Here is a 14972-nt window from a genome sequence, read left to right on the forward strand (position 1 = left end):
TAGAAATTGACTATATTACTGCTATTACTGCAATTCAAGTCTGCTACTGTACTTTTACAACTTAAAGGACAACCGACGCCATTTTTTTGTTTCCTAACTGACACCAAAAAAACGTTTTATAGCATCTAAAATACCCAAAACACGCAGGCTGATATTTTTAGTCAAATGCAAAACACCAATAAAAATGAGTTAAAGTGTCCCAAAACTACTTCAAAATAACCTCGGAGATGCCGACTTTTCAGAAGGCCCCATGTTCGTGACATTACGTCAGGACGTTTTGCCTTGCTCTAGAATCAAAACAATGGCTTCAGATTCTGAGAAGATGCTTTCTTGTTACTCATCCAGTTCTGAATATGATTCAAATAGTTCTGAAAAGGAAAGTATACATGTTTGCAATCGATTAAAGAAGGTTTTCTGGGTCGTTTTGATGGCTCAAGACTGATGTGTAGTGTCACAGAAATGCAGAAGATGGCGGCAAAGCTCCGTTGGAAACAGTTTTGTTTTGCAGCTAGGATTTTTTTTCAACAAATATCAAAGAGTTGTCTCGGTGTAACATACAACAATTCACCATTGCGTTATTTATGTGTTTACCTACCATCAACACGAAGTTTTCAGGCCAAACAAAGTACCACAAAATGCATTGAGGTGATGCAAGGTATGAACTTTCTCAGTCAGGGGCGTTCCTTCAGTGACGTAGGGTGAGGACTCGTCACCAACTCAAAAACAAGACTTCCGGAATATTCAGCGCGAGTCTTAAAACGTAAAATATAGCTATATGCGGTGGAATCTTTGCAAAATACGCTCAGTAGAAGTCATTTTAAGCCATTTTACAAATTATGGACACAACTTGTCCGGAGATGTTGGTTGTCCTTTAACGAAAAGCGGGGGACAGTGTGAGTGAGGGTATTATCGCCGAGAAAGCACGGCAACTTCACTCGGATATCATCAAGAGGCAACTACATCAACGGCCATCACAAACATAAATAAAACGACTTTATTATACGGTACAGTTTATTTCTTTCATTACAATACAATAGCACATTTATTATACATAAAATAAGGTAGAATTTGTGTTGTTTTTAGGCTTATTTAGTCGAAATGATGTTTTATGGGGACCTGGGAACGGATTATTCTAATCTTTAATGGTTTCTCATGGGAAATAAATGTTCGGCAGACAAACTTTTCGCCATACACACACTTTCTTAGAACCAACTAAGTTTGTAAGCTGAGGTATCACTGTACATAGTTTATTATGTGATGTGGGCCACATTTTTTTTACATCACCTTACTCCATTATTATGTTTCTACTAAGTAGTTCTTGACTTTTTGTGTTGGAACAGCTTCTCTAAAGGTACCGAATTAAAAAGCTGCTCCAAACGATTTGGATAGTGGAAATCTCGGTCATCATTGTCTGTGCCTACTGGTGCGTAAGTTTGGGAAGACAATTAAAGTGTGAAATCAAGTTTCACTTGAACATCCAGCAAGTATACCTCCAAAAGAAGGAGGGAAGGAGGAGCCACTTTCCGCCTGGTTGCTCAATGGCCTCCTCAACCTGCCTGATGCACTGTAGGAGGACTGACGGACCGAGGGAGGCAGGCTGGCTGCCAGGGAGGGGTTGCCAGGAGCCTCATCACGATACCGAGCGGTGAGCGGTTTATTAGTGAACTAAATCCCGCGCACATCAGCTGCTTCGTCATTCTGAAACCCATCCCGTCAAGTCGTTTCTGAGGGGGAAAGTGCGCTTTTGGATGGCAATTTGGAAGCCTCGGCTGCGTTTCGTGCATGGGAGGAGACGGTACCGTGCGAGATAGCTAACGTTAGCTTGCTAACAAGGTCAGTAGATGCTCTGCTTGTGTCACTTTTTTTCGGGTCACATCATGGGAAAATCCACTCGTGTCGTCAAATTGAGTGCTGCTCGGGATACTAGCGAACGAAGCGCCTTCTCGTTTAACGTCAAGGATAAACGATACATTTAGCACCGTCTTAATTCTTTCGGCGTGAGCCTCCTGGTTAGCAACACTCGCGAGACAACGACCGCTTAGTTCGCTCCGCTGGACTTTGGTGACGCTCCCACGGCCCCTCTTTTCCGAGTTTGCCCACGGGCACGTATGTGCGTGGCAAAGCGGCTCTTTCGGTTGTCGCCTGGATGCGTTTGTGTGCAAGTATGAGAGTTGGCTGGCCCATATAGCGGCTTCCGACTGCGTCCATCTCGCCCGCTTAGAATAAAAACAGGTGCACGTCTGCTAGCATCGGCCAGCTGCGGGGACATACCGCAAAAGCAGGACTGTGCTCGCATTTTTCCAATTTGTGCTTGATAATAACGCTCGCTCGAATAATAGCGCATATGTAGCGTGTCTAGAACAGCACAGGGAAATCGATTTATTGTTATTATTATTGCTTGTTTTATTGTTTGCCAAAGGCCCACAATGAGATTATAGTCGGACCGAGGGCGAAAACGACACGGGCCTAGTATGAACACACTGTTTGGCCAACATGCGATAAGAAAATAGAAAGACAGACATTATTTTGCAAAAATAGAAAATTCAGGATGTTTAGCAAGCGGAATTCAACCATTAAGTATTTGTTTATTTGTTTTATTGCGTTTGATAACAACTGTGATAACCTCCGTGAATGAGGTATACATCTTGGGGGCTCATTTTGGCATGTTGTCTGTCTTGATTGTGAACACGTTTGCTTGATTCTCATATATATATATAAATATAATTTCTTTTTTTGAGTCATTTTTAGTCTTTAGTTTGTTAGCTTCAGTTTAGGATTTTCAGCGAACAAGAGGGATCATAATCACAGCTACTTTTCAGACTATAGTTAAAAGGATTTGCCCGGCCTGTCCATAACAACTGTTCTTTTTTTGTGGAAAATAACATATTCTTATCATAAAGCGATGATGGTTTCATGACATGTAGTTTTTTATTTTTTTTGGGTGCCCCACGCAATATTACTTTGTCAGACAATGTTGAAGGGACATTTGGGCTTGTCTTGTGGATGTTTGTTATTCAACTCAGGCTCTTTGGAGAGGCTGCTGCATTTGCGACGTCAATTCAATTGGCACTGAGCGCTAACTGTGCATCCGGAATTTAATTATTTGTGATAGTTTTCAATTTTTAACTATCCTTTGAGCGGCATACAGCAAGAATGCTGCTGCGGTGAAACTGATTTGCTTCAACTCCCCCACTTCCACTCGTGTAGACCTTAGTGAAATCACCCAGAAGCAAATATGCCACTCTACTGTATGCCTTACATTAAACTGGTCTGATGTTTAAAATGAGCTGTGCTGCATGTGCTTCATTGGTGGTGAACCTGCTTTAAAAGTGGTTAATCTCAAATAAATAAAGAAATACCTCAGTTTACAAACTTAATTGGTTCCCAGAAAGTGTGTAAGGTGAAAAGTTCGTCTCCCAAACATTTATTTCCCATAAGAAACCATTAAAATTAGAATAGTCCGTTCCCAGGTCCCCATAAAACATAATTTTCTACTAAATAAGTAGCGCTGAATATTCAGGAAGTCTTGTTTTCGAGTTGGTGACGGCCCCTGACCGAGAAAGCGACACACAATGCATTTTGGGTACTTTGGTTGGTCTGAAAAAAATCGTGTTGATCCGTGTTGATGGCGAAATTAGAACGAAAACACATACATAACACGATGGTGAATCGTTGTGTGTTGCACCAAGACTACTATTTGATACTAGTTGACAAATAAGCCCATTTCCAACAGAGGTAGGGCGCCATCTTGTGCATTTTCTGGGACGCTACATTGGAGTCCTGACGGCTTGAATTGATACGGGAGGACTTCTTTAATCGATTGCAAACATTTATGCTTTCCTCTTCAGAACTATTTGAATTATATTCATAACTGGATGAGTAACAAGAAAACATCTTCTCCGAATCTGAACTCTCTGAAGCCATTGTCTTGATTCTGGAGCAAGGCAGTGTGTGATCAATAGTGATGTCACAAACAAGGGGGCGGGACCTTCTGAAACTGGCCACTTCCGGGTTTATTTTTTTTGCAGATTTTGGACACACACAAGTCATTTTTATTGTTTTTTTTTGCATTTGACTAAAAATATCAGCCTGCATGTTTTGGGTATTTTAGATGCTATAAAACGTTTTTCTGATGTCAGTTAGGAAACAAAAAAATGGTGTCGGTTGTCCATTAATCGTGTTCTGTCAATTCATAACTGAGATGTATCCAACGGTGTAACTTCTTGATGTGTCTCCAGCCCAGTAAACAATAGTTATCAGTCCATTTGCCTCATTTCTATTTTGTTCCATTTTCCATTGAAATATCAAGTTATAAAAGTGCAAATCAGCATTGCGAAATTAGGAAATGAGCATTTGTGGCTTGTGGTGGCCATTGCTCGTTGTGCGTTAACAGGATGGAATCTAGGCCACATTGTAGAGCGCTTACTTTGATGCTCAGATTGTTTGCTGTGTGTGTGCTCACAGCCTGAGGTGAGGTGTAGTGTTCGTTCGGGATAAAAACCCAGCCTATGGGCAAAACCTATTTTCATGCAAATGTTTTTGACATGAAAGAACAAATTCAGACATGAATCCAACAAGAGGATTTGGATTCCAAACAAGCTTTTTGAAGATTGATTTATTGGTTATTATATAGTATATCAAAGGATAACCGACATCACTTTTTTGTTTCCTAACTGACACCAAAAAAACGTTTTATAGCATCTAAAATACACAAAACACGCAGTATGATATTTTAGTCAAATGCAAAACACCAATAAAAATGACTTAGTGTCCAAAATCTGCAAAAAAATGAACCCAGAAGTGGCCAGTTTCAGAAGGTTCTTGTTAGTGGCGTCACCCTGGAGAATCAAAACAATGGCTTCAGATTCGGAGAATATTCTTTCTTGTTACTCATCCAGTTATGAATATGATTCAAATAGTTCTGAAGAGAAAAGCATCCATGTTTGCAATCGATTAAATAATTTATTCCGTGCCATTTTGAGGCAATAGGCGGGGGGAATGTAGCACTAAGAAAGAGGCAGAAAATGGTGACAAAGCTCCGTGTAAGGAATTAATCAGCCCGTTTCCACAGGCTGATTAATCCCTTACACTGAGCTTTGTCGCCCTCTTCTGCCTCTTTTGTGGTGCAACACGAAGTTTTCAGACCAAACAAGTACAGCAAAATGCATTGACGTAATGGAAGGACTGCTACAATGTGTCCTTTTTTTCGGTCAGCGGCGTTCCTTCAGTGACGTAGGGTGAGGACTCGTCACTAACTCAAAAACAAGACTCTCGGAATAGTCTTAATTTATAAACTTGGCATACGAGCTATTTTTCGCGAACGAGCCGGTTCTTGGGGCTCCTAACAAGGGGCTGGAAATGGCAGCCGACTTTTTTTGTCCTCTATTCCCCGCCCAAAAATCCCTAGTACGGACAAAAGGCAAATGCTACACCCTCGTGGAAGGGAAAAAATGGCAGAGGTCTGAGCAGCGCTTTATCAGCACCCTCGAAAGAAAAAAAAACAAAACCCGGACACATTCGGGAATGGCACACTTTTACACTTTTTACGTCACACTTTTCAATTACCGCATACATTCAGGAATGGCATCGAATGAGTTAACAACAAACCGCGTAAAGCTAAGCTAGCACCGCATCCTTGCCCATGAACAAAATGTCCGGTGCGGCATTCCCCTTCTGTTGCATAGCAACACCGCTAACCGAATCTGTACATTGTTGTACTTCCTGAAAACATGTCTGGTAAACGGAAGCAAACACCCTCAAGTCACATCTGTTTGTCTTCTCTTTTAGCTGCCGGGCATGGTTGTCTAACCAGCTGCCAAAGACCCCTCTTGATGGATCCCAGAGGACAACCAAAGGAAAAACACAATCAATGAGCGCAGCCTATAATAAGGGAATCTGACCCCAAGTGTATCATCTAACTGACTTCAGTGCATGTGGACGCTTAAGTCGTTCTTCAACATCTGCGAGGCAGCGCAAGGGCTTGCTGCTACGCAACATATAATGCGCGACATGGCTGGTGGGGAAACTGGAATGTGTTGGACTTTCTCGCTGGTCATTGGACTTCTGATAGCCACGGCCCTGGATGCTGCCTCGGGACAGCAAGACGCACAGGTGGAGAGGTTCACCTTTGAATTGGAGGCTTCCATGCGCTCTTTCATGTTCTCCGAGCTACAGTCTGTAGCGACGGCCACGGCTCCGCCGGAGTCCTCTGTGAACGACGGGGATTCGCTGCCTGGGATCCCGGACTCCTCGGCCATTGTGGGCCAAGTGTTCCAGCTGAAGATTCCACCGATGCCTGAGAACGCCAGCTGTAATCTTCACGTAAGTGCACCCAGTGTGAATTCAGTCTTGTTTGCGACGTGGCGATACAGGCTAAAATTTAGACGAATGTGTTTTCTTTGGAAACAATACGAATTATTAGTGCATTGTTAAAAAAAAACATTTTAGAGAGTGTAAAATATGATGAAAATCATCTAAAATTTATTCCAATTTTCGGCAAAAAAAAGGAATGATAAAATATAGGGTAACTTATACACTCCATTGACGGCGTGGGATCAGGAAACAGATGTCATCAACCTGTGGCCTGGAATGAACTTCCTGATGCCAAGATATGCGCACACATGAGAAAATAAATAAAAATTGCTGATTTCCAGTCCATAACATTACACATACAGTGAGACCTCAACTTACGAACTTAATTGGTTCCCAGACAGAGTGTGTAAGGCGAAAAGTGTGTATCTCAAAAAAATAATTCACATAGGAAACCATTAGAATGGGAATAATCCGTTCCCGGGTTTCCATAAAATATACTTTTCAACTAAATAAGCCTTAAAACTACACACAAAATACCTTATTCTATGTATAATAAATGTGCTATTGTATTGTAATGAAAGAACTACACTACAGTGTATCATAAAGTCACTTGGCGTTGGAGGTCGAAGGTCAAAGGGAATTGCTGTTTGCAAAGAGACGCATTACATGCCGACTGTAATTAAAGAAATAAACTGTGCTGTAAAATAAAGTTTTATTTACCTTTTTGATGGTCGTTGATGGCTTATGGAAGGAGAGTTACCTTCCATAAGGACTGTTGGTAACTTAACCTCTGGTGCTGTTCGGTCGTGTGCTTCCGCCGAAGATCACTCCGCCAGCCGTGGTGGGTGTGTATTATGAAAATAGTGCTTATTATAAGGTTTAATTTTCATACATTTGACATTTGTATGACAAAGTTGTAAGTTGAGGTGTTTGTAAGTTGAGGTCTCATTGTACTTGAATGTGGGGAACAGAAGCGCATTATCCTGCTTATGACATAACATCTTATAATTTAATGACAAAAAAATAAATAAACATGGCTAAACCACCAGCAGGCGTTACAAGCGGTAGATGATGCCTCATCAGTTAATTGAGGAGGAACAACATTTTGCTGGCTTCAATTTCATCCGTGGGAGAGAACCATGCAACGTAATGCCCACGTAAATGTATTTATCCTGTTAATTTGTGAGTGCTGACGACGGCATTTTCAAATCATTTAACTGGAGGATGTGTTTTGATTGGTCTCTGCTCAGTAGAGCGCACACGATTGTGTCTGCGCAAACATCGCGTACAAACAGTTGTGGTGGTTCGCTCACGCGTAAGAGGGCTGTCAGTATGCACTTCTATCTATCAGCCACACAACATACATAATACAGGGTGACCCAAAAAGATGCGTACCCATGAAAATTTCAATTGTGGCTTTGATTAAAAAGCTATTTATTTCAAATTACAACCACACATTATTCAGTTTACGGAAGACCATTCACCGGAGTTTCAGCTATTTATGTCAATTTTTAGTTAATTTATGGCTTTCCCAAGATTCCTTCCAAATGTCCACCATTTCGTTGCAAGCAAACCTGTACTCGTCTGACAAAGTTGTCAATCACTTTTACACACTCCTCTTTCGGAAGGCTGACAAAAGATGCGTCCTACTGAGTCCCTCGCTGCAGCAAAGTTTTCTCCCGTAAGAGGAATATGTATGTGCTGTATTGCATTGCATTTTGGAGCAGCCACCCTCATTTCAAGCTCATATAACTCCAGACCCATATAATTTAGGAATTAACTCTTTTGTTCTGATGAAAGAAGACAGTCTAAAGTTTCTCGCGCTGCATTGAATGTTTATATAGTCCTTGAACTCAATATTGTGTGGGTCCTGGAATTGGAGTGACAATGACAATAACCCTGGCAGCGCAGTGGTCACATTTTTGCACGTCTGTTCATGAGTTCACCAAGGTATGTGATTTGTTTAATGTGTACCAGAATGATGCGTTCACTGTGATAATAATAATACATGTCATTTATAAGCGCCTTTCAAAACTCAAGGTCACTTTACAGTCACATGTTACGTTTTTCTGTGGGTGAGCAGCGGCAGCCACACGCGCCAGCGTTCACTCAACCCGGATGGGAAGCTAGCTACCCAGCTAATAGATAGTTCAGACGTAGCTAATAGATAGCTAGCCAGCCATCTAGACCACTAATAGATAGATAGCTAGCCAGCCAGCTAGCCCGCTAATAGCTGGCTAATAGATAACTAACAGATAGCAAATAGGTAGCTTGATAGCTAGCTCGACTGTCATAATTTATGATGTAACAGAAACCCTAATCATGAATTGTTTTCAAAGTTTACTCACTTTGGGGTGCTGTAATTCTTTGCCGGCTGCGTACCGTGCAGTAATAACTAAAAATGAAGAGCACCGTATTTTCCGGTGTATATTGCATACACATAAGCCTTGATTTTCTTTGAAAGGTGACCGAGTGTATTTGGAAAACTTTTATTTGTTATACAGTAAAGTCTCGTTATATCGATATTCAAGGGAGTCCGAAAAAATATCGATATAACCGGGACTATCGATATATCCGACCCTGTTTGCATGTAATTTTCTCCGTGCGTGCATAGAAATAGTATCGATATAACCGGGACTATCGATATATCCGATATCGATATAACGAGACTTTACTGTATTTGGAAAACTTTCTTCATTCATTGAAGGTGCTCATTATATAGTCCGGTGCACCTTACATATGAAAAAGGTTTTTAAAAATACACCATTCATTCAGGGTCCACATTATACTATAGTGCACTATATACACCGGAAAATACGTTAATAGCTGGCTTTTGCCCCATTTGATCTCTTCAGTCACTTTTGAAAAGTGACTTGCGTACGTTTGTTCTTCCGTACATGAAAACTGGGACTGGCGCTATAATCATCAGAGTATTTGCACTGACTGATGAGCATTTGTGTTTGTTTGTCCATTTTTAAAAAAAGTTTTACTTTTTTTTTTTTTTTTGTTAGGTAACTGAGATGGGCCGGACAGCATTACCGCAATGGCTCTATTGGGACAAAGATAGCTGCATTCTTAAAGGCCTGGCCCTGGAGCAAGACAAAGGTGTGTATCATATCACCGTGTCTGGACGAGACACACCCGAGACGCCCGGCAGCAGAGATTTTCCCAGTACGGTCTTCTCCATTGAAGTTCACCCCGAGGAACGAGCAGACACAGAACAGTCGCTGCTCGCTCTACAGACTGACCCGAGTGGCCTGCAGCCATTCACTTGTGGCCCCGAGGAGCCCGTCACGGTCCTCACTGTTATACTTGACGCCGACTTGACAAAGATGCTTGCCGAGCAGAGGGTGACTTTACTGTCTGTTATGAGACGATTCTCGCACGTTCCCATTGAGCACATGAGGGTCGTCCCTGTTGTCAACAACCGCTTATTTGACATGTCAGCTTTCGTAGCGGGACCGGGCAATGCAAAGAAAGTGGTGGAGAATGGAGTTCTGCTGTCGTGGAAACTTGGATGCGCCCTTGAGCACGGCAATATTCCCGACATTGCTCTCGTCCAGTCCTCCGCAAAGGACGGCAGCATGTCAGCCAGGCTGGCGTACCCAGTGGTCGGTTGGCACATTGCCAACAAGAAACCTCACGCGGTGAAACGTGTCAAGCGACAGTTGTATAACACCCCTACTCCGGTGCCCTCCCTTCTCCCACCCACCACTTACCCAGAACCCCCCGTTCGAGTCATTCCCAGCCCGACTTCACCCTCAATCGCGCCCGCAACGGACAACTCTGCACCACCTGTCCGTGGTCCCTTACCTCTTCCCGTCAAGCCCACCATGAGAGTCCGAGATCAGATAGCCCACACACCTGTTTTGGGTCCCTCTCAACCCACCAGGGCAGTGGGATCCACCAGCACCGTGCCCATCCAACCTACCATGACCAGACCGACGTTCGTGGAAGCCACTGCGTTACCTACCCTACCTAGCACCACTAAAAAGCCAAAACCTTCGGGCACCAGGAAGCCCAAGAAGCCTAAGACCTCAACCCCGGCTCCCAAGGAACCCAAATCCACCACAGTAAAACCACCAAAGCGCACCACCCCACTTTCCTTGGCTCCAGACCTCAATAGTATGCCAGAAATCCGCAACCCAATCGACCAGGTGAACGCGTGGGTCGGCACGTATTTTGAGCTGAAGATTCCTCCCGATACATTCTTCGACAAAGAAGATGGCACCACCGACAAGCTGCGTTTGACTTTGAAGCACCCCCCGAAGGAGCCAGTCGGTGAAACATCCTGGATTCAGTTCAACAGTACCATCCAGCTTTTATATGGCCTTCCTGACGAGCAGCACCAGGGCAAACACGAGTACTTCATGTTAGCCACCGATAAAGGTGGGCGCAGTGTCATGGACGCGTTTGAGGTTCAAGTCAACCGCTGGTCAAGCAACGACAAACCGGCGGTGGTTTTTGCTGCCCGTTTCCACGGCGACCCTAAAACCGTCAGCGGTGACATCCACAAAAAGATTCTTCTGACCAAAAAGTTAGCTTACGCTCTCGGCGATCGCAATAGCAGCACAGTGACCCTACAAAGCATCACCAAGGGCTCCATCGTGGTGGAGTGGACCAACAATAGTCTGCCGCAGAGTTTCTGTCCAAAGGAACAGATCACAGTTCTCAGTAACAAGATTGCCGATTCGCAAGGCGCACCGAAAGCAGCCTTCGTTAAAGCGATGGAGCCTGAATTTAAACCGATGAACGTCACGATTCGCGGCGCGAATAAATGTCAAAGCTTCACTTTCATTCCACCGGGAGAAGTCGCGCCAGTTCCCGATCTCCCCACCGCGACACCGTCGCCTGGGACCGACCGAAGAAGCAGCGACGACGTCTACCTCCACACGGTCATCCCCGCCGTGGTGGTCGCCGCCCTCCTTTTGATCGCCGGCATCATTGCCATGGTGTGCTACCGCAAGAAGCGTAGAGGGAAGATGACCATGGAGGAACAGGCCACCTTCATCAAAAAAGGCGTCCCCATCATATTTGCCGATGAACTGGATGATTCCAAGTCCCCGCCGTCCTCCAGCATCCCCCTCATCCTCCAGGAGGAAAAGCCGCCGCTTCCTCCCCCAGAGTACCCTAACATGGCCGGTCCCCACAACACTTTGCTGAACCAGGATTTATTGGAAGAGTATTCGGTGTATCAGGACGATGATCCCAACGCACCTCCTTACCAGCCCCCGCCACCTTTCACCGTCCCCATTGAAGGCAAAGGTTCTCGCCCTAAAAACATGACCTCCTACAGGTCGCCGCCCCCGTACGTGCCTCCCTAACGCTCGCTGGAGCTCTCCGTTTGGAATTCAGGTGCACTGTAGAGATGCTCGTACAAGACTACTGCAGACGTCATTTGGATTTCAATGAAATGCAGGCCACCGTGCATATATTTCGACCGTCATGGATTAGATGATTCGGCGTTCTACTACTGGGATCGGCAACAACAACAACAAAAAAAATGGAGAACACTTTTTAATTCCATTACTGTCTCACTCTCTCGCTTTGTTCTTCAGATCTGCTTTTCCAAACGCTTTGTCCGTTTTGCTGAGAAGAAGAGTCCATTTTATCTCAACGATGTGCTATTTCTATTGTATAGAAAATATTAGATCAGGAGAGACTGGAAAAGCCCTTTGGGCCTTGAGGCAGATCCGTCGCTCTCCCCGTGACGACCTCTATCCCTCGTATTTGACCCTTGTTTGATTTCAGAATCAGATCAGAATCATCTTTATTGCCAAGTATATAGAACACACAAGGAATTTGTTTTTCCGGTAGAACACGCTGCACTAGTATCATATCATCATCAAAACATTGCAAAGAGGCACTATACAGTTCCATTTGGGCTACTGTTCAAAGAGTTAATGTCTTGGGGGAAGAAGCTATTTAAATGTCTGCTGGAAAAGGTGGTGGGCAGGGTGCAGAGGGTCCAGTAGGATTTTCCGCGCCCTAGTTTGGATTTTTGCAGTGTTTGCAAAGATTTTGAGGGAAATTTGTACACCGCAAGCCAAACTCAAAGCATACAAATTCCAAACAAAAAACAAAAATCATGTCATTCACGCTTTGCTTCTTTGACAGCAAAGGCTCGCTAAATCTTATACCACATCTCCACACACAATCCAGCAGTTTCAAAACGAATTATTCAAGTTATATTTTTAAATTTAGTTATGAGATATTTTCTTATTGTTATTTTTGTGCCACTTGCCATCTGAGATGTTTCGCGTTGTTGTTACGGTTAGAGAGGCTGCTAGGTCAACAAAAGGTGGCTAGCGGAATGCTGCTTCACTGCAGGGGAACATTTTAGCACATTCCATTCCATAGAACAGGGGTGTCAAAGTCATTTTTTATTTTTTTGCCGCGGGCCACATTGTAGTTATGGTTTCCTCCCGAGGGACGTTATGAATTTGGGGAAGCCATTGGAAGGTTTAATCTCCTCCACATATTACATATAGAGATCACAACAAATTAATGAATAACTACTTTTCAAGTCTAAAGTCAAGAATAATGACTGTTATTGTGGTTTACATCCAAAAATATGACATTGTAGTTATGATTTTAGCAAAAATCATGGAATTTCACATGTTTGATTTGCTTTCGCGGACCGAAAAAAATGATGTGGTGAGCCGGATTTGGCCTCCGGGCCTTGACTTTGACACCTGTGCCATTAGAAGAATACTGGAGAACACTAGAAGAATTGCAACCCAATACCAACTTTTAAAGGACAACCGACACCATTTTTTTGTTTCCTAACTGTCATTGGAAAAACATTTTATAGCATCTGAAATACCCAAAACACGCAGGCTGATATTGTTAGTCAAATGCAAAACACCAATAAAAATTAAAGTGTCCCAAAACGACTTCAAATGACCCCGGAATTTGCGAGTTTCCGAAGGTCCCGCCCCCTTTTTCGTGACGTCACGCCAGGATACTCCAGACACAAAACAATGGCTTCAGAGAGTTCACATTCAGAGAAGATGCTTTCTTGTTACTCATTCAGTTATCAATATGATTCAAATAGTTCTGAAGAGGAAAGCATACATGTTTGCAATCAATTGCGTATCAATTCGAGCGGTCATGACTCCAATGTAGCGTCCCAGAAAATGTACAAGATGGCGCCCAAGCTCTATTGGAAATGGGCTTATTTGTCAACTAGTATCAAATAGTAGTCTTGGTGCAACACACAACAATTCACCATCACATTATTTGTGTGTTTTACTTGTAATTTCGCCATCAACACGGATCAACACAAAGTTTTCAGACCAGACAAAGTACCCAAAATGCATTGCGTGTCGCTTTCTCGGTCAGGGGCGTTCCAGATGTGACGTCTTGTCCGGAGGCGTCGGTTGTCCTTTAAAATATTTTTCAACACATTTAGGGGGGGTTGTTTTTTGTTTTGTTTTTTGTTTTGTTTTTGCGGCAAACATGTTTTTGAAACGTGAAAACGGGACTTGCGAGCCCCAATGGAGAGGAGAGCACCGCAAGCGCTCAATTTTGCCTCTTGGTGTCGAAACATGGCCATGTAAATAATTGTGTGCCTGTGGAAATTTAAAAAAAAACATCACGTTTGTGTTTTTAGCAGTCAACCTAGTTGGGATCGGAAGGGCCACGTGGGAAATGATTATTTTTTTTTAATTGTAAGCTTAGATTTATCATCACTATCATGATAATGAACTTTATTAGTGTCAAGAATTAGTATCATCTGAAGACGATCGCAACAAATAAACTATGTGAATTATGTACATTTCATACTTGATAGCACCATTAGGAAAATGTAAAAACAACAAAAAAAAATCTAATGTTTTTACTGAGTTTTTGATACAGTCTTAAACTTGTTTTATGAAGGTATATTAATAAAATGTCATACAATTTGTAAAGCCTCAAGAAAGGTCTACTGTCACTCATTGTGGATGTTCATTTCCTTATACAGTGTCTGAGATAACGTCTGCCCAGACACCCGGGCCGTGCAACTTTTATGTCGGCCTCCGCCCGGGTGGCCGACAACTTTTCCAAGAACAAAAAAAACCCGAAAGATTTTTAACGAAGATTTTTTTTTTTTTTAACGAAGATTTCAAAATCGGAATGAATAAATCTTCGTTCGTTTTGGGAATTTCGGTTCGTTTGTCAATTTGCATACACTGCACGGCAGCCAATCAGAAGAAGCCTGCTTCCAAACTTTCTCGAGCGTTATAGGAGATGCTAGCGTTGCGTCGTTTGTTATGATCACGTGATCGGCCGCTAACGTCCAGCGAGTGCGATCATTGTTTTGTAAGCCTATGCCTTTTATTTTCGGTTTTACTGAATGAAAGTCTTCGCGTTTTAGCACGATGGTGATATCATGTGTGGTTGTTGGCTGTACGAACCGTTTTGTGAAAGGATCCGGGTTAAAATTGCACCGAAAACCGATCGTTGAAAGAAGACAATTTGCATACTTGGCATGGCAGCCAATCAGAAGCCTGCTTCCTGCTTCCGGACTTTCCAGAGGGTTATAAGGTCGTGCATTTGCATATCATTTTCCAGAACCTCAGCCTCAAAAGAAAGATTCAAAAGAAGCTAACAAAATTGATGACGCTACAAAACGGAAACGTACATTATCCCGTGACTGTAAAGTGTCCTTGAAAAAA

The 14972-nt window shown here is 43.0% G+C and overlaps 1 protein-coding gene across 2 annotated transcripts; it reads left to right on the top strand.

Moving 5' to 3' along the window:
• Positions 1 to 1534: 1534 nt before the first annotated feature.
• Positions 1535 to 14253, top strand: LOC148902753 (dystroglycan 1-like). 2 transcript variants are annotated; one of them, XM_088990301.1, is made up of 3 exons: positions 1535 to 1645; positions 5788 to 6321; positions 9324 to 14253. In XM_088990301.1, exons 2-3 carry the CDS (start codon positions 5932 to 5934, stop codon positions 11634 to 11636), a joined length of 2703 nt encoding a protein of 900 aa, XP_088846427.1. In that variant the 5' UTR covers positions 1535 to 1645; positions 5788 to 5931; the 3' UTR covers positions 11637 to 14253. The 2 variants fall into 2 exon arrangements, with proteins under 2 accessions (XP_088846427.1, XP_088846416.1); XM_088990290.1 differs by having other exon boundaries at positions 1559 to 1833.
• The last annotated feature ends 719 nt before the right edge of the window (positions 14254 to 14972 follow it).

The sequence above is a fragment of the Hippocampus bargibanti genome, linkage group LG01 (genome assembly GCF_051943395.1).
Source record: "Hippocampus bargibanti isolate YZ-2025 linkage group LG01, ASM5194339v1, whole genome shotgun sequence".
NCBI classification, from domain to species: domain Eukaryota; kingdom Metazoa; phylum Chordata; class Actinopteri; order Syngnathiformes; family Syngnathidae; genus Hippocampus; species Hippocampus bargibanti.

Coding starts and splice junctions, on each gene's coding strand:
- LOC148902753 (XM_088990301.1), top strand. CDS start 5,932: ATGTGGACGCTTAAGTCGTTCTTCAACATCTGCGAGGCAGCGCAAGGG. Junction 6,322..9,323: donor ACGCCAGCTGTAATCTTCAC/GTAAGTGCACCC, acceptor TTTTTTTGTTAG/GTAACTGAGATGGGCCGGAC.